The sequence below is a fragment of the Aotus nancymaae genome, unplaced genomic scaffold (assembly GCF_030222135.1).
Source record: "Aotus nancymaae isolate 86718 unplaced genomic scaffold, 86718_ANA_hifiasm-v0.15.2.pri h1tg000036l, whole genome shotgun sequence".
NCBI classification, from domain to species: Eukaryota; Metazoa; Chordata; class Mammalia; order Primates; family Aotidae; genus Aotus; species Aotus nancymaae.
Window position 1 is genome coordinate 68638630 of NW_026988450.1, and position 20330 is coordinate 68658959.

Consider the following 20330-nt stretch of genomic DNA (forward strand, 5'->3'; position numbering starts at 1 on the left):
TTTCTGACCAAATAAAGCAAGTGTTTTTACATACAGAGACAAACTTTTTTCTAAAATTAAAGCCAAGCAATATTTTACAGAATGCATCCTGTAACAGATGAGCGGTAAGTACACATTTGCTAACATATAGAAATAATGTTCAACATCCTTCATTAAGCCTTTGTAAATCTTGAGAGTAAATAATTCTGAAGAATCAATGGATGAGTTGCTTTGTTTTTGAAGATAGCAGCCTGGAGCAGTAAAAAGATTGAAATAAAAAACACTAAGCTGTAGATGTCTCTTTGTCACCAGTAATACATAAACTACCTTCCCAAGGGTTGTAAATTCAACGGTGTAGGAGGATGAGGCAGATAATATAATTGAGTGAAGCATGCCATGAAATCTGTAGAAGCAGACACACCTGCAAAGAAATACTCCCGTGTGTTTTTCTTGAGGCTAACAGAATAAATATCCTTTCATATGCAGTCTCATTCTGTTACCCAGGCTGGAGTGCAGTGGCACAATCTCGGCTCACAGCAACCTCTGCTTCCTGGATTCAAGTGATTTTCCTGCCTCAGCCTCCTGAGTAGCTGGGACTACAGGCATGCTTCACTGTGCCCAGATAATTTTTATATTTTTAGTAGAGATAGGTTTTCACTATGTTGCCCAGGCTGGTCTCGAACTCCTGACCTCAGGCGATCCACCCACCTTGGCCTCCCAAAGTACTGGGATTACAGACGTGAACCACTGCTGCCAGCCTAAGGGAGCAGTGGTTCCTTAGGCTATATTTTGTCTTCCCATTTTGGGGACATGAATGCAGAAGTAATTCTCTCCTGAAAGAAAGGTAACAAGCAAGGCCAATGATAAGTGATAATGGACAATGAGTTTCGATTATAGGGTTACTAGGGACTGCTGTGATGGGAAGTGTGTGCATCCAAGATACAGCCAATCTTAGCTTCTACTAATTGCTGCTGGATTGAAATCCAGGCAGGGTCTGCCAGATCTTAAGATTCTTGGAGAGACACCAGTGATTTCTATTTTTATGTAAAACCTACCAATTTAAAAGAGTTGACTCATTGAACAACCAAAATAACATGACTGTATTCACCAATAAATATTTGTTCATTGTAGAGCATCCCCCTTTGGTAATAATTTTTAATAAAACAAAAACAAACTTTCTTATATATCAGTTATATTTATAAATGTATAATAAAAATTATAGCTGTTGTCTTAGTCCATTTGATTTCTGTAACAAAATACCTTTCCTGGGGAACTTTTGTTTATTTATTTATTTAGAGACAGGGTCTTCTCTTGTCACCTAGGTTGAATGCAGTGGTGTGATCATGACTCACTGCATCCTCAACTTCGCAGGCTCAGGCGATCCTCCCACCTCAGCCTCCCGAGTAGCTGGGACTACAGGTGCCTACCACTGTGCCTAGCTAACTTTTGTACAGATGAGGTTTTGCCAAGTTTCCCAGGCTGGTCTCAAACTCCTGGGCTCAAGTGATTCATCTGCGTTGGCCTCCCAAAGTGCTGGAATTACAGGAGTGAGGCTCTGTCCCAGCTTGTGAAACTTAACAACAACAGAAATTTATTGTTCTGGAAGCTGAGAAGTCTAAGATCAAGGCACCTGCACCTGAATTTGCAGGTGTATTCCTCATACTTGGAGCTTTCTGCCTATGTCTTCACTTGGTGGAAGGGGCAGACAAGCTCCCATGGGCCTCTCCAATAGTGGCATTCATCCCTCATAACCTAATCATCTCTCAAAGACCCCATCTCTTAAAGACCCCATCTCTTAATATTACTGCATTGGGGATCAAGTACCAACATATGAATCTGTAGGGGGACACAACCTTTCAGACCATAGCAGCTGCTGTAGCTTCTTCTACTATTTTCTATTATTTGTCTTTGCAAAGTGTAGCCCCAGACCAACATATTTGTTGAGAATTTATGTTTGGGTTTTTTTGGTCGTGTTTTTCAATCCTGGGGAAGCTGCTAGATTAGCTATTTCTGGGAAATTAAAAAGCTATGTTTGGTAAAACTGAACTTAAAATATGAGAAAATGGACTATGAATGAAGATTTCAGAAAATTTTATGAGTAAAATGCATAAGCATAAGCCATGCAGGGATTTTGTAACACCTGTTTTTACTGTGTGTGTGTGTGTGTGTGTGTGTGTATGTGTGTGTGTTTTCTTATTTCTTAATTCATAGCCATGCTATAGATACTTGAGCTTGCTGGATAAGTATCTTTTATTAAAGTGAAGTATTACTTTACCTAATTTTAAAAGATATAATTTTAAGGATATTTCTATTAGATTTTGCTTTAATTTCTATGAATTTAAGCTTCTATTTATAGACAATGTAACAATTGGGTTTTTAAGAAATCCTCAAAAAACATTCTGGAATGAACTGTAAAATGTCTCAATTAAAATCTATTTAGTACCTAACATGCAATTGATTATTAATGCTTTTGCTTTACACTCAGTATTTTTCTGCTTTACTTCCTCTCATCTTCCTTCTCTCACTTCCTCTTCTTCCCTCTGTGTCTTTTCTGCATTACCCCTCTCCTCAACTTTTTGGAGACCAAGGAAGAAAAATGAAGCAAGTATTTCAACAAATGTCTATGTTGATGATGATGATGATGATGTTGACACTATGATAATGATGGTGATGATGGTGGTGATGATGGTGATGATGGTGGTGATGATGATGATGATGGTGGTGATGATGGTGGTGATGATGGTGGTGATGATGATGATGATGGTGGTGGTGATGATGATGATGGTGGTGATGATGGTGGTGATGATGGTGGTGATGATGATGATGATGATGGTGGTGATGATGATAATGGTGGCTAACATTTGTTTAGTGCTTCCCATGAGCCAGGCACTGTTTGGTTCTGTAAGGATTTGGTTCTATAAGGATTACACGAGGTACACTGCTCTAAAGAGAGTACCTCGTGTAATCCTTACAGAACCAGATGCTGACAAAGCATGACTTGTCAAACTAAGGACAAGAGTCATCTCAGGTAGCATTTACTGTGAAAAGATTTTGGAAGTACAAAAACATGATAGAGAATTAAGTGCTACCATTTGAGTTTTATAAATACAAAGGCCGCAGTTTTTGGATTTTGAGAGGCCAGTTCCTAACAGCAGTGACTCAGCAATAGATCCTGGAGTTGAGCCCAAATCCCTTGTTCCTCATCAGGGCCTCTTTCTACATCCCTTCCAAAATTAGACTGAAGTTAAACTTTTAGCTAGTCTGGTTGAGAATAATTCTCAGAAATAGTTGCATAACAATGAGATCATGGTTATTCGTTATTGTTTCCTCAAATTTTTCTTTTACATCTTAAAACACTACCAGAAAAATCAGTTCTGGGACTAATTGTTTAAAACGCAATATTTTAACTAATATAAATAAATGATACCTAAAGGTCTTCATTTGATGAAATAAAATAATCAATGCTAAAATTATGTAAAATACAGACATCAAATGCAGCATCAAATATTTAATAAACAACATCATTTTTTAACAGATACACACACACATACACATGCACACACACACACATTTCTCTTTTTTGTCCTTTTTCCCATTTGGTGTACCTAAGAATCTAGCACCTAGATTTTAATTGCTTTTGTGTATGTTTGACATCTTGTTTGTCACAGATTTGAAACTTAGAAACAAGGTCAAGACCTAACTAGACATTCCAGTTAACAGTTTTACGGCTCAGGGCAAGTTAGGTAAGCTGTTCAGGCCTCAGGTTTTCCTTCAGATAATAGTTGTAAAAGCACCTAGGGTTTGGTGGGTGAAGGTGAGCGGGAGAGACTGTAAGTAAGACAATGTGTATCAAGTCCCTGACTCTGTAAGTGCTAAATAAATCTCAACCATGACCATTCAAAACAACAGAAAGCAATATGTAACTAGCAGTTAGGAAAATATGTTTGAACTCACATTTTTAACATGGATTTGTATTTTCTGTGAGCTTAAATAATGAATCCATATTTAAATAGTGTTTAAGAGCAAAGGATTTAGAGCCTGAAATGCCTGTTTAAGTCTTGTGTACTAACTGTTTTCTTGTTGGGCAAGTTCCTTAATTTTTGGAATTTCATTTTTTCCATTTTCAAATTGGGAGTAATAATTAGCTCCCCTACAGAACTGTGATAAGGATTAAATAAGTGAATGTGTATAAAGCATGCAGACAATTCACAGGCTGCAGTAAACAGGAAGTGCTAAAAATGACCTATAATGTTATCAATCCTTGATGCAGAAGAAGATAATCCATATATTCAGTTAACTGTTGCTGTGTAACCAACACTCCAGCTTAAAATACAGCCCAGGAGTATGCAGCAGAACTCAGCAGGGACAGCTGGGCTCTGCCATGTGGTGTCAGTGGAGGTGATTCGTGCATTCATCTGGGAGTATGGCTGGACCAGAACTTCTAGGATGACTTCACGCCCATGCGTGACACCTCAACTAGAGTGTCCAAAAAGGCTGGGATTTCCTGGCCCTCTCCACAAGAGTGGCTCAGTACAGTACAATGATACAGTAGAATGATAGCTTTTTTTTTTTTTTTTTCCAGGGTTGGCACTCTCTTTTTTGGCCTACAGTTGATTCTTTAGAGATATGTATGGCTTCTGGACTGGCCCTGTGGTCTAGAGGAGACCTTTCTCACCTCTTTTAAGAAACAGTTTTTTGGTGCCTTCATCTTTTTTTTTTTTTTTTTTTGAGACGGAGTCTTGCTCTGTCCCCAGGCTGGAGTGCAGTGGCACTATCTTGGCTCACTGCAACCTCTGCCTCCTGTTCAAGCGATTTCCCTGCCTCAGCCTTCTGAGTAGCTGGGACTACAGGTGTGCACCACTATGCCCAGCTAATTTTTTGTATTTTAGTAGAGATGGAGTTTCACCATGTTGGCCAGGATGGTCTCGGTCTCCTGAACTTGTGATCTGCCCGCCTCGGCCTCCCAAAGTGTTGGGATCACAGGTGTGAGCTACCACGCTCGGCCCCCTTCATTTTAATTTGCTTATTCTATTCACTCAAAAAAATACAATTCAACATACAGTGGTGAAGAAACTGAACAAGATCTTGCCCTCTAGGAGCTTATACTCTATGCAGGAGACAGACAATAAATATGTAGGTAAATAAAGTAATGTCAGGTTCCCATTGGTGCCAAGGAGGAAACAACAAGGCAACTGTCAGAGAATAACCCTCCTTATAGGTGGAAACATAGGTGGAAAGAGAAGCCTCCTCTCAGGAGATGATATTTAAGCATAGTCGTGATAGAGGAAGAAGGCTTAATTTTGACAAGAGCTAGGGAATAGGGTCACAGACAGTGTGAACTGCATGTGCTAAGGCCTTGAGGTGGGAAAGGCAGGACCTGAAAGGAGGCCAGTGTGGCTGGAGCCCAGGAGGCCACCGGAGTATGGCCCCAGATTATGACGGCCAAGAGACATATTTTCACCAAATATGTCTTTCTGTGGAAGATAGAGGAATGTTGCAAATATTTACCATTTTCTTTAGTATTAATGTTCCCCGATTCTTTTTTTTTTTGAGATGGAGCCTTGCTCTATTGCCTGGAGTGCAGTGGCGCAATCTCGGCTCACTGCAACCTTTGCCTCCTGGGTTCAAGCGATTCTTCCGCCTCAGCCTCCTGAGTAGATGGGGCCACAGGCGCGTGCCACCACGCCCAGCTAATTTTTTTTGTATTTTTAGTAGAGATGGGGTTTCACCGTGTTGGCCAGGATGGTCTCGATCTCTTGACCTTATGATCTGCCACCTTGGCCTCCCAAAGTGCTGGGATTACAGGCGTGAGCCACCGTGCCCGGCCTGTTCCCCGATTCTTTTCCAGCATCGTTGCTTACCTGTACAACTCTTATAGGAGTTATCATGTGTTACTTAGCTATGGGGACAGCAGAGCCCAGGCAGTGAAGCAAAAAACTGGCTGCTACTAGCAGATCCAGCTGGAAACATTATCTGTATTTATATCAGCCTCTTAAATTGTCTGCACTTCGTATCTGGAATGAATGGAAAGAATATTGATTGCAAAGTTGTCCTGAGAATACCCATTACTGATGGGTAATCTAAGGCTATAAGATTAGAAACATGTATATATAAACTGGCTGTTTTTATAATTCAGTAATTTATTTTACAGTATTTATAGCTTTGCTGTCAGCCAAGCGAGCTGCAGACAATAATAAAATGATTCCTGTTCATAGAGAGCATTATGTAGAGTTATTATGATGACTTCTTTCTTTGACAGGTTGAAGTTGATCCTATTACTACATTCCCTCTGAAAGGCTTGACACCCCTCACTGAGTATACTGTTGCTATTTTCTCCATCTATGATGAAGGACAGTCAGAGCCTCTGACTGGAGTTTTTACCACAGGTAAGCAGCCTCATTACGTTTTGAAGGGTTTCGAGAATAGCTATTAATATATAGAAACCAAAACCCAAAGCACCTTCTTTAGTTGTGATTTTGAAGAGATTGCATTTTAATTTTTATTTCTTTTATGTGTTATCATTAACAAATGAACAATCAGATGACTAATATGTGTACTGGCTTATTATTTTTTATCAAAGCAAGGAAGAGAGACTTTAGACTATCTAAACCTAAAAGGTCTCAGTTTTTTAAAAATATGTTTTCTTCTTCCTAATCTTACACCTTTTACTTTCATTCCTTAGTGTAAAACTTCTACAACCTTCTTCCATTCAAATGATTATGTGTGTTAAGTGGAATTTCCAAAATTGCTGATATCCAACAGTTTTTGACCTACAAAAATGACAGTTTCATACTATTTAGCTCGATATATCAGTCTGTAGCCAATGATGATTTTCTGGAGCCTGAAATCTTCATATAACAATAAATAATATTTTAAACACTAAAATTAAATATGAGACATGAGTATATTATTTTTATTTTCTATATGTACCCTGTAGCCACTTTTTATCTCTTGGTTGCAACAATTCTAATATTTGTTTTCTGAATTTACCATGAATTGCACTTGGAAACAAATGTAGTCTTTACTGAGGAGATGAGAAGATAATTTAGAGAGAGATGAGAAAGAAGCTGAATGAGAAATAATGTTCATGGAAAAATTCAGTAATTTAACAAAATCTCCAGAAGGCTAATTCTAGTTGGGATTCTCATGGTGTCTCATCAAAAAGTTGTTTGTTTTTTGTTTTTTATTTTAGAAAAAGCCTGACTTCAAAGAATAAAAATCAATTCTTTGACAATTTATTTTGGATGCAGTTGAGTGTTATACTTTCTCTTATATATCCCAGAAGTGTGTAAGCTCTGAAACAGTGGAAGGCCTGATCAATTGTATTTCATTTCTGATGACCACCATATGTACAAGTTAAAAGATTGAAGGTTCTTTTCCAGGATTAATACCAGGGAGCGATTTAGCCACTAAAGCAAATAGAACTAAAAGAGAAGGTTTCTTAAGCCCCTAGGGCACTATTTTATTAATTTCCTCAAGATACTTGGAAAATATTATTATTTTTTAAAAAAATGAATATGGCACTCCTGCTTTTTATAGTTAATGAAAACAGCCAAGTAGAAAAGCTGAGTTTTGGAAATTACTGGAAAAGTTTTAAGATCTGTTATTTCCATGGTTTCCCTAATTTATGATATTGATGAATGCTGGAAACAGAAATGGAAGGCTAGCCTAGACTGATGGGCCCTGATTTCCCTTCTTCCCTGTGTTTTCCTGAAGCAAAAGATTCCTCAAAGAGTCTTCTACACCCCTGGGAGATACTTGGGTTTTGGCTTTCTTGACTTCTCATTTCCCTAACAAAATCTCCTTCCTCGGTTTACAGAGGAAGTTCCAGCCCAGCAATACTTAGAAATTGATGAAGTGACGACAGACAGTTTTAGGGTGACCTGGCATCCCCTCTCAGCTGATGAAGGGCTACACAAATTGATGTGGATTCCAGTCTATGGGGGGAAAACCGAGGAGGTGAGTTGTCTGAAACAGACTGAAATTGATCCGGAGCATTAGTAAATACCTTCTGCTGCTGGAGTTGGTCTTCACTTTAAAATATATTAAGAATCCCAGAAGTAATTAATATTTTAAGGGGCTTAGAGTTTTAGAAATGTCAAATCATATGATTTTCCTAATATTATCATGTATTGTTGCCAGAGCTTTAGTTATATACTTTATATATTTTCAGATTCCTTGACTTTAATAAATGACATTTAATACAACTTTAAAATGTCACTTTTAAAATATTAGTAATTTATTTGCTGAGGGGATTGAAAGAAATAAAGTCTCCAGCTTGATCTTAAAATGGACTTCAGTAGCCTTGGAGTTCTTTATGATTGATTGTTTCTTGCTTATGCTCAGAATAACATTTTTTCTTTTCTTTTTCAAATAAGGATAGTTACTAAGCACCAAAATGCATTTCAGGTTGCCTTAAGAGAAGAGCAGGATTCATATGTTATTGAAGGCCTGGAGCCCGGTACGGAGTATGAAGTTTCACTATTGGCCGTACTTGATGATGGAAGTGAGAGTGAGGTGGTGACTGCTGTCGGGACCACACGTAAGTCTTGGTCTGGCCACAGTGCATTTCAGCTGCTCTCACAATCCCTCTTCACTCCATCCATTTCCCTCTCCATCTGCTTCCTTGGCTATGGAAGCTTCAATTTCTCTTTGTCCCCCAGAATTCCTCATATATCCTCACCTTCAGTGAAACCAGTATATAAAGCATCTTAGTTTCCTAGACTATGATCACCATGAAAGCAGGGACCATATGTGTGTTGCTCACCATTATATTCCCCAGGACTTAGCACAGTATTTGGTACATGTTAACTGTAGAATAAATACCCATCGAATGGATGGATGAATGGGTAGATGAATGGATACATGCATGGATAGGTAAAATAATTTACAAATGAATAGATTGGCAAACAAATAAACCTAGGGCCAACATGTCAAAGAGTTTCTGGAATTTTCCAAGTTGATATTGGTTCCAAGAATCTTGTACAAAATTTATTTGCTGATTCATTCATCTCTTCATTTTTGAAATATGAGGTATTGACCGCATATTAAATTGCCTTAGATTGGGTTCCCTGGAACCAGATTCTAGACAGAAAATTGCAGCCAGAAAGTTTATTGAAGACTGCAGCTGGGAGAAGCTTACGTAAAAAACTGAGGACAGTAGGACAGGACATGGGAAGAAGTTGAAACTGAACCCTCAGCTAGTCTTACTATAATGAAGGTCCGTTGGTAGGATGATCCTTCTGAATTGTCCCAAATTGAGGCAAAGGGGCTGAGACTTCATACCCTTGCATGTCCAGTTGCTGGAGGTGAGCCATCCCCTGACAGAGGCCATGAACTCAGGCGAGACAGTTCCCAGAGCTGTGAACTGTTGGCAGGCAGTGTTCCAGCACCAAGTGAATGGGTGTGTTGACTCTAAAAAGAGGATCTGGGAAGAGCACCACATCTGCACTTCATTCTGCTGTATGCCCACGGTGGCTATAAGAAATAGAAGATGCACTGCTTGTCTAAGCACATTGCACTCCATGGTGGTCCTGTTTGGCAGCCCTTTCACAGCTCCGTCTACAGCACTGTCTAATTTTTCTTAATTACCGTGGCTATGCCCCTATTTCAAAGTAATTGGGTGGTTTCACAGTTTTGTAGATGTAGTTCAAATGTTTATATGAAGCCTGGTATCTGTGATGAGAAACTTTAACATAAATAAGGGTTTCAGTTTCCTTATCTGTGGAACAGATATGTCTGCCTTACTTATAATTCACTTCTTTGGTCTTCTAACCATAGTCATGTTTGTTGTGGGAAGCAAGTGAGATAATACAGGTGAAATATTCTTTGAAAGCTACAAAATGCTATATACAAATGGACAGTTACAATTTTTACAGCATTTTAAAGTAATATGTTGTTTTTAGTTGATAGTGTTTGGACAGAACCAGCTACAACCGTAGTGCCTACCACACCTGTGACTTCAGGTAAGGTCAAATAGTAGCCCATTTCCCCACTTTAAAAATTTTATTTAAACAGATGTTATGTTATCTTGGTTTTATTTATTATCAATCAGGAAAAGAGATGACCCTCCCTCCCTTCTCTGGCACACTGGTTCAAATTTCACTCCTCTCAGAGCCTCTCAACATCTTCTTTGCCACTAAATGCCCATGGGTCTCCTAGTCAATTGATCTCACTGATACATCACTCTGCCTCTTTCATCTTTGTCCTGGATGCTCAAGCACCTTCCTGAGATGTTCATGTAGCTGCCTCCTCAGGGGTCTTTGCACTCCTCTTTATCTCAGTGACTTCTATTGTTCTCTGTTGCGAATTCCCCTTCTTTTCTCTTTTCTTCTTTTAGAGATAGAGCGTCACTCTGTCATCCAGGTTGGAGTGCAGTGGCACAATCAAGGCCCACCACAGCCTTGACTTCCTGGGCTCATGCTATCCTCTTGCCTCAGCCCCGCAAGTAGCTGGTGTAAGGCCGGTTGCCTCACTGAGGGTTCGGACACACCCGCTTCCCTTGCCGGGAGCTCGGAAACGTCCCCCTCCCTCGCGGGGAGTTCAGACACATCCCCTTCCCTTGCCGGGAGCTCGGAAACGTCCCCCTCCCTCGCAGGGAGTTCGGACACACCCCCTTCCCTTGCCGGGAGCTCAGACACGCCTCCTTCCCCCCCCACCCCCCCCCCGGGAGCCTGGGAAAAAAGCCCCATCAGGACCTACCTGATACTACTTTGTCCTATCTGGGCCCCACTCCCTTCCATACGGGTCCCACTCCCCTCCATTTTGTTTTATCCGGGTCCCACTCCCCTCCATTTTTGTCCCACTCACCTTGGCCACAGCCAGTCGGATGCCTCCACTCCCTATAAAACCCCGTGCCTGAGAGGAGTCCGTGCGACTTCTCCGGCCCCTCCTGTCCAGACCGCAGAACCTCACCCGGGAGCCTGAATAAATTCCCTTACATTGGATTATTTTCCTGCTGGCCTCAGTTTCTTCATTTTAAACACAGCAACAACCCAAGGACAAGCCTTACAGCTGGGACTACAGGCATGTGCCACCACACCGTTTTGAATTTTAGTAGAGATGAGGTCTCGCCATGTTGCCCAGGCTGGTCTTTAACTCCTGAGCTCAAGTGATCCTTCTTCCTCGGCCTCCCAAAGTGCTGGGATTACAAGCATGAGCCATCATGCCTGGACTTATTGAGAATTTTTCTTACTGTGTTTTCCTTGCATTTCTGTGGGTAACTGAGACTTGACCGGTCTATTGTTTTTCCTATGTTAGCTATTTCCTCTCTCAGCTTACCTTTCTTCTTCACTGGAATATACTCCCAACCTGTCAGAGTCAACTTGGTGAAACACAATTTGATAATATCATTTATTTACTTCTCTAAGACACTTCAACGGCACTCCATTATCCATTCGTTGATTCGTTTATTCTTCAATTAATCTTTATCAAGCCCTTGTTTGTGCTCTAAAGTCTCTTTTATAGCATCCAAGGTCTTTTCTGGTTGGGCCCTGCTTCCCTTCCTGGCCTCAACCATATTTCCTATGCTTCCCCCATTTTCTCTTGCCATGCCAAACTCCTTGCCCTGAATGTGAGAAGTTCCCTCCCGTTCCCATTGCCTGGAACACTGCAGCCCCCTGCAATGTTGCCAAGTAAATGTCAATCTACTACCTCCTCTGTGACACTTTTACTATTTTTGTTGAGTTAATAACTATATAAAAACCAAATCTCTAACAGTCTGACACACAGGAAAAGTTCAATGAATATTTTCTAAATGAATTAATACATGAATGAAAAGAAAGGAGAATGAGAAGAAATAGATAAAAGGAAATAAAGTCAGGGTAGAAGAGAAAAGAAAAAAATGAGACAAATAAGGGAGCGGACATTTTGAGAGAATTCGGGGAAAAAATGGGACAAATAAGAGAGCAGACATTTTGAGAAATGAGCATGAATGTGCCAGAAAACATGGGTAAAGGAGTTTGGACAAATTTAAGAGAAAAGATAGTGTTTGTGTGGGCTGAATGAGTAAAGGCAGCCTGAGTGAGAGATTTGCGTGCTAAAAAAGAAATGGGGGCGGAGGCAGGTGACTGGGATGTGTGTTGGGTGCTGGATTACACACAGAGGTCGACAAGGTGTCTGGCCCACCATGCTCACTTGTCCACAGAGCACTAGTATGAGTTTCTCATGACCATGGTCTCATTTGGGTTCCATGGGCTGGTTTCTAGTCTCCGGGCTTCTCCCCAGTTCTCTTCACTAGTGTATATACAGAACTCATAGTTTTGAGGGCTCCATGATCTCATCTTGTAAGCATCTCTTAATCCCACTTTTATTTGCATGATACCTAATAGGTATCATGCCTCCCCACTAAGTACCATAGCTGAGCCCTTCTTGCCTCATACGGATCTCTATTACAGGGATCATTAAATGATGCTTGCTGCCACCCCACAGGTAGTCTCTGTGGCCCATTTTGGAATATAATGGGTTAAAAGTGTTTTAATCCTTGGTTGTGTTTATTCCAGTTTTCCAGACGGGAATCAGAAACCTTGTTATAGGTGGTGAAACCACGTCTAGCCTGCGGGTAAAATGGGACATTTCCGACAGCGATGTGCAGCAGTTTAGGGTGACCTACCTGACAGCTCAAGGGGACCCCGAGGAAGAAGTGGTAGGAACGGTCTGTATACGTTCAGCTGACTAGAAACTCCGCAGATGTTACTAACACAGCTAATGAGACTGTCTTCAGAGATAAATGCAAACTTTGCTGCTCGTTTCTTGGTGACTCTGACGTCCACAGAAACTAATGTTCTCTGTTAATCTGAACTCCACTACTGGTTTCTTAGTGACCTTTCTATCTCCAAAACTTGCTCCATGTACAACTTGCTCCAAATTAATAACCTATGAGTATTGTTTCCAATATTGCTTCTCTTCTGCTGCCTTGATCACCTGTTCGAGCACCAAAGTTGGGTCATAAAAGGCCATTATGCACTTGTACATATGTATGTATAGATATGTACAAAAGTTTAATATAGATAATAATTTCTTTTGCCCTTGGAAATCTGATAAAAAAAACTTTTAAGCAAAGCACACAGAAAAGGTATTCTATATGGTATACTGGAAATATTCTTAATAAAATACCATCCATTAACCAGTAGTTATATTTTTCATTGACATCAACTCATATTGAGCAGATTTATAGTCATTTTTGAGTATTCTTAACATGACTGTTTCCCTGGGATTTAGATTTTTATACATTGAGTTTTCTTTGAGTTGTTTTACCTATCTTTCCTTTTTCCAAATAGTACACTCTTTTTAAAAAAATTATTATAATTTAAGTTCTGGGATACATGTGCAGAACATGCAGGCTTGTTACATAGGTGTGATGGTGGTTTGCTGCATCCATCAACCCATCATCTACATTAGGTATTTCTCCTAATGCTATCCTCCTTCTTGCCCCCCACTACCAACAGGCCCCAGTGTGTGATGTTCTCCCTATGCCTATATGTTCTCGTTGTTCAACTCTCACTTGTGAGTGAGAACATGTAGTGTTTGGTTTTCTGTTCCTGTGTTAGTTTACTGAGAATGATGGTTTCTAGCTTTATCCATGTCCATGCAAAGTACATGAACTCATCCTTTTTTATGGCTGCACAGTATTTTATGGTGTATATATGCCACATTTTCTTTATCCAGTCTATCATTGTTGGGCATTTGGGTTGGTTCCAAGTCTTTGCTATTGTGAATATTGCTGCGTAAACATACGTGTGCATATATCTTTATAGTAGAATGATTTATAATCCTTTGGGTATATGCCCAGTAATGGGCTTGCTGGGCCAAATGGTATTTCTAGTTCTAGATCCTTGAGGAATTACCACACCATCTTCTACAATGATTGAACTAATTTACACTCCCACCAACACTGTAAAAATGTTTCTATTTCTCCACATCCTCTCTAGCATCTGTTGTTTCCTGACTTTTTAATGATTGCCATTTAAACTTGAGTGAGATAGTATCTCATTATGGTTTTGATTTGCATTTCTCTAATGACCAATTATGATGAGCTTTTTTTATATGTTTATTGGCTGCATAGCTGTCTTCTTTTGAAAAGTATCTGTTCATATCCTTTGCCCACTTTTTGATGGGGTTGTTTGTTTTGTTCTTGTAAATTTGTTTAAGTTCCTTATAGATTCTGGATATTAGCCCTTTGTCAGATAGGTAGATTGGAAAAATTTTCTCCCATTCTGTAGGTTGCCTGTTCACTCTGATGATAGTTTCTTTTGCTGTGCAGAAGCTCTTTGGTTTAATTAGGTCACATTTGTCAATTTTGGCTTTTGTTGCAATTGCTTTTGGTGTTTTAATCATGAAGTCTTTGCCCTTGCCTATGTCCTGAATGGTAGGTATTGCTTAGATTTTCTTCTAGGGTTTTTATGGTTTTAGGTCTTACATTTAAATCTTGAAATCCATCTTGAGTTGATTTTTGTATAAGGTGTAAAGAAGGGATTCAGTTTCAGTTTTCTGCATATAGCTAGCCAGTTTTCCCAACACTATTTATTAAATGGAGAATCCTTTCCCCATTGTTTGTTTTTGTCAGGTTTATCAAAGATCAGATGATTGTAGATGTGTGGTGTTATTTCTGAGGCCTCTCTTCCACTCCATTGGTCTATATATCTATTTTGGTACATACCAAGTTGTTCTGGTTACTGTAGCCTTGTAGTATAGTTTGAAGTCAGGTAATGTGATGCCTCCAGCTTTGTTCTTTTTGCTTAGGGTTGTCTTGGCTATAGGATGGGCTGTTTTTTGGTTCCATATGAAACTTAGAGTAGTTTTTTCTAATTCTGTAAAGAAACTCAATGGTACCTTGATGGGAATAGCACTGAATCTATAAATTACTTTGGGCAGTATGGCCATTTTCATGATATTGATTCTACCTACCCATGACCATGAAATGTTTTTCCATCTGTTTTTGTCCTCTCTGATTTCCTTGAGCAGTGATTTGTAGTTCTCCTTGAAGAGGTCTGTCACATCTCTTGCAGGTTGTATTCCTAGGTATTTTATTCTCTTTGTAGCAATTGTGAATAAGAGTTCATTCGTGATTTGGCTCTCTGTTTGTCTGTTATTGTTGTGTAGGAAGGCTTGTGATTTTTGCACATTGATTTTGTATCCTGAGACTTTGCTGAAGTTGCTTATTAGCTTCAGGGGATTTGGGACTGAGACGATGGGGTTTTCTAAATATACAATTATGTCATCTGCAAACAGAGACAATTTGATTTCCTCTCTTCCTATTTGAATACCTTTATTTCTTTCTTTTGCCTGATTGCCCTGGCCAGAATTTCCCATACTGTTAAATAGGAGTGGTGAGAGAGGGCAACCTTGTCTTGTGCTGGTTTTCAAAGGAAATGCTTCCAGCTTTTGCCCATTCCGTATTATATTGGCTGTGGTTTGTCTTAAATAGCTGTTACTATTTTCAGACACATTCCATCAATAACCTAGTTTATTGAGAGTTTTTAGCATGAAAGGGTGTTAAATTTTATCGAAGCCCGTTTCTGCATCTATTGAGATAATTATGTGGTTTTTGTCATGGGTTCTGTTTATGTGATGGGTTATGTTTATTGATTTCTGTATGTTGAACCAGCCTTGGATCCCAAGGATGAAGCCAACTTGATTGTGGTGGATAAACTATTTAATGTGCTGTTGCATTCGGTTTGCCAGTATTTTATTGAGGATATTCGCATCAATGTTCATCAGGGATATTGGCCTGAAATTTTCCTTTTTTGCTGTGTCTCTGTCAGGTTTTGGCATCAGGATGATGCTGGCCTCATAAAAACAGTTAGGGAGGAGTCCCTCTTTTCCTATTGCTTGGAATAGTTTTAGAAGGAATGGTACCAGTTCCTCTTTGTACCTCTGTTAGAATTTGGCTGTGAATCTGTCTGGTCCTGGGCTTTTTTTGGTTGGTAGGCTATTAATTATTACCTCAATTTCAGAACTTGCTACTCGTCTATTCAGGGATTTGACTTCTTGGTTTAGTCTTGGAAGTGTGTATGTGTCCAGGAATTTATCCATTTCTTCTAGATTTTCTAGTTTGTGTAGAGGTGTTTATAGTATTCTCTGATGGTGGTTTGTATTTCTGTAGAATCAGTGGTGATAACCCCTTTATCATTTTTATTGTGTCTACTTGATTCTCCTCTATTGTCTTCTTTATCAGTCTGGCTAGCAGTCTATCTATTTTGTTAATCTTTTCAAAAAACCAGCCTTAGATTAATTGATTTTTTTTTTCAATGGGTTATTTGTGTGTCTATCTCCTTCAGTTTGGCTCTGAGCTTAGTTATTTCTTGTCTTCTGCTAGCATTTGAGTATGTTTGCTCTTGCTTCTCTAGTTATTTTAGTTGTAATGTTAGGGTGTTGATTTTAGATCTTTCCTGCTTTCTCCTGTGGGCATTTAGTGCTATAAGTTTTCCTCTAAATGCTGCTTTTGCTGTGTTCTAGAGATTGTGGTACATTATGTCTTTGTTCTCATTGGTTCCAACAAACTCATTATTTCTGCCTTAATTTTGTTATTTATCCAGTAGTCATTCAGGAGCAGGTTGTTCAGTTTTTATGTAATTGTTAAGTTTTGAGTGAGTTTCTTAATCCCGAGTTCTAATTTGATTGCACTGTGGTCTGAGAGACTGTTTTGATTTCCATTCTTTTGCATTTGCTGAGGAGTGTTTTACTTCCAATTATGTGGTCAATTTTAGAATAAGTGCTATGTGGTGCTGAGAAGAATGTATATTCTGTTGATTTGGGGTGGAGAGTTCTGTAGATGTCTATTAGGTCTGCTTGGTCCAGAACTGAGTTGAACTCCTAAATATCCTTGTTAATTTGCTGTCTCATTGATCTGTCTAATATTGACAATGGGGTGTTAAAGTCTCCCACTTTTATTGTGTGGGAGTCTAAGTCTCTTTGTAGGTCTCTAAGAACTTACCTTATGAACCTGGGTGCACATAAATTTAGGATAATTAGCTCTTCTTGTTGCATTGATCCCTTTACCATCATGTAATGTGCTTCTTTGTCTTTTTTTTTTTAATCTTTATTGGTTTTATCAGTGACTAGGACTGCAATCCCTGCTTTTTTTTTTTTTTTTTTTTTTTTTGCTTTCCATTTGCTTGGTAAATATTCTTTCATTTCTTTATTTTTAGCTTATGTGTGTCTTTGCACTTGATATGGGTCTCCTCAATACAGCACACTGATGGGTCTTGAATATTTATCCAATTTGCCAGTCTGTGTCTTTAATTGGGGCATTTAGCCTGTTTACATTTAAGGTTAATATTGTTATGTGTTAATCTGATCCTGTCATTATGATGCTAACTGGTTATTTTTCCCATTAGTTGATGTAGTTTCTTCATAGAGTCTATGGTCTTTACAATTTGGTATGTGTTTTCAGTGGCTGGTACTGGTTTTTTCTTTCCATATTTAGTGCTTTTTTCAGGAATTCTTATAAGGCAGGCCTGGTGGTGACAAAATCCCTCAGCATTTGCTTGTCTGTAAAGGATTTTATTTCTCCTTCACTTATGAAGCTTAGTTTGTCTGGATATGAAATTCTGGGGTGAAAATTCTTTTCTTGAAGAATGTCGAATGTTGGCCTCCACTCTCTTCTGGCTTGTAGGGTTTCTGTGGAGAGATCAGCTGTTAGTCTGATGGGCTTGCCTTTGTAGGTAACCTGACCTTTTTCTCTGGCTGCCCTTAACATTTGCTTCTTCATTTGAACCTTGGTGAATCTGACAATTATGTGTCTTGGGGTTGCTCTTCTCAAGGAGTATCTTTGTGGTATTCTCTGTATTTCTGGAATTTGAATGTTGGCCTGTCTTGCTAGGTTGGGGAAGTTCTCCTAGATGATATCCTAAAGAGTGCTTTCCAACTTGGTTCCATTCTCCCCATCACTTTCAAGTACACCAATCAAACTTTGGTTTGGTCTCTTCACATAGTCCCATATTTCTTGGAGACTTTTTTCTTTTCTTTTAATTCTTTTTTCTTTATTCTTGTCTTCATGCTTTATTTCATTAAGTTGATCTTCAATCTCTGATATCCTTTCTTCCACTTGATTGATTTGGCTATTGATACTTGTTTATGCTTCACAAAGTTCTCATGCTGTGTTTTTCAGCTCCATCAGGTCATTTATGTTCTTCTCTAAATTGGTTATTCTAGTTAGCAATTCATCTAGCCTTTTTTCCAGGTTCTTGGCTTCCTTGCACTGGGTTAGAATACGCTCCTTTAGCTTGGAGTTTGTTATTACTCACCTTCTGAAGCCTACTTTTGTCAAGTCATCAAACTCATTCTTTGTCCAGTTCAGTTCCCTTGCTGGCAAGGAGCTGTGATCCTTTGGAGGAGAAGAGGCATTCTGATTTTTTGAATGTTCAGACTTTTTGCACTGGTTTTTCCTCATCTTCATGGATTTGTCTAACTTTAGTCTTTGATGCTGGAACCTTGGGAAGGCGTTTTTGAGTGGTTGTCCTTTTTGTTGATGTTGAGGCTACTGTTTCCTGTTTGTTAGTCTTCCTTCTAATAGTCAGGCCCCTTTGCTACAGGCCTGCTGGAGTTTGCTAGAGGTTCACTCCAGACTCCGTTTGCCTGGGTATCACCAGAGGAAGCTACAGAACAGCAAAGATTACTGCCTGCTCCTTCTTCTGGAAGCTTCGGCCTAGAAGGGCACCTGCCAGATGCTAGCTGGAGCTCATCTGTTTGAGGTGTCTGTTGACCCCTGCTGGGAGGTATCTCCCCACCAGGAGGCATGTCAGGAAGACCCACTTGAGGAGGCAGTTTGCCCCTTAGCAGAGCTTGAGTGCTGTGCTGGAAGGTCTGCTGCTTTCTTCAAAGCCAGCAGGCAGGAACATTTAAGTCTTCTGAAGCTGTGCCCACAGCCACCCCTTCCTCCAGGTACTCTGTCTCAGAGAGATGGGAGTTTTATCTCTAAGCCCCTAACTGGAGCTGCTGCCTTTCTTTCAGAGATTCCCTGCCCAGAGAGGAGGAATCTAGAGAGGCAGTATACCTACAGTGGCTTTGCGGCTCTGCGGTGGGGTTAGCCCAGTCCGAACTTCTACATAGCTTTGTTTACACTGTGAGGGGAAAATCACCTACTCAAGCCTCAGTAATGGTGGACGTCCCTCTCCCCACCAAGCTCAAGCATCCCAGGTCGACTTCAGACTGCTGTGCTGGCAGCAAGAATTTCAAGCCAGTGGATCTTAGCCTCCTGGGCTCTGTGGGGGTCAGATCTGCTGAGCAAGACCACTGGGCTCCCTGGCTTCAGACCTGTTTCCAGGGGAGTGAATGGTTCTGTCTTGCTGGCATTCCAAGCAACACTGGGGTATGGGGGAAAAAAAAACTCCTGCAGCTAGGTAGGTGTCTGCCCAAATGGCCGCCCAGCTTTGTGCTTGACACCCAGGGCCCTGGTCATATAGGCACCCGAGGGAATCTCCTGGTCTGCAGGTTGTGAAGACCGTGGAAAAAGCGTAGTGTCTGAGCCAGAGTGCACTGTTCCTCAAGGCACAGTCCCTCATGGCTTCCCTTGGGTAGGGAGGGAGTTCCCCGACCCCTTGTGCTTCCCAGGTGAGGCAGTACCCCACCCTGCTTCGGCTCGCCCTCCGTGGGTTGCACCCACTGTCCAACCAGTCCCAGTGAGATGAACCGGGTGCCTCAGTTGGAAATGCAGAAATCACCCACCTTCTGCGTTGGTCTTGCTGGGAGCTGCAGACCAAAGCTGTTCCTATTCTGCCATCTTGCCCGGGCGCCAAAATCAATGATATACTCTTAATCATGGCCTGGTATACTTTTACTCATGGCCGTCCCACGTATTCTAAATTTACACTATGTCATTCCTTTTACTCTAGAACTTGAAAATTATTTTCTAGACATGTTTCTAATCAAATCAGATAACTCCAGTATGCATCCAGAAGAAATTTTTCTTTTGAGTCATAAAATATGTTTATTTAGCTCATTACTTGCATTTCTTGCCCTTTGCTGCATTATTTTTGACACTCTGGGAAAGAAGTCTACAAAATTCATTATTGCTCAGGTGCAACTTTATCATTCCTTTCCCTTCCTCGCTCACAAAGCCTTCAATGGAAAGTTATTTTATTTTTGTGCTTACATAAACCACTATTTGAGCCCAAAATCCTTTAAGGAAAGTACTTCATTTCTGGCTGATGGAGGAAGTATTACAGGGCACAGTGATAGTCCCAAGAAGAGCCACATCCACTGTGAATAGCCAGAAGGCCAGGACATTGATCTGGGAACACTTTTGAAAAGTTAATGGATTCTTAAACAAAATAGGTTGAATTACAAATTCACCCCGGCCATACACTTCAAATGGTTCATGATTGGCAAATTAAAAAAAAAAATTAAACTGT

At 40.1% G+C, this 20330-nt stretch overlaps 1 protein-coding gene across 10 annotated transcripts in view; it reads left to right on the plus strand.

The window, feature by feature from the left end:
- The window catches only part of COL14A1 (collagen type XIV alpha 1 chain), a 302227-nt gene that overhangs the window by 142434 nt on the left and 139463 nt on the right, over window positions 1–20330 (plus strand). For 9 of the 10 annotated variants that reach the window (XM_012466432.2, XM_064384550.1, XM_064384551.1 and 6 more), the window contains 5 exons: window positions 6239–6365; window positions 7799–7938; window positions 8389–8521; window positions 9885–9944; window positions 12480–12631. In XM_012466432.2, the coding sequence (XP_012321855.2) occupies window positions 6239–6365; window positions 7799–7938; window positions 8389–8521; window positions 9885–9944; window positions 12480–12631 (612 nt within the window). The remainder of the gene's footprint in view (window positions 1–6238; window positions 6366–7798; window positions 7939–8388; window positions 8522–9884; window positions 9945–12479; window positions 12632–20330) is intronic. The other variant, XM_012466435.2, reaches the window with a different exon arrangement.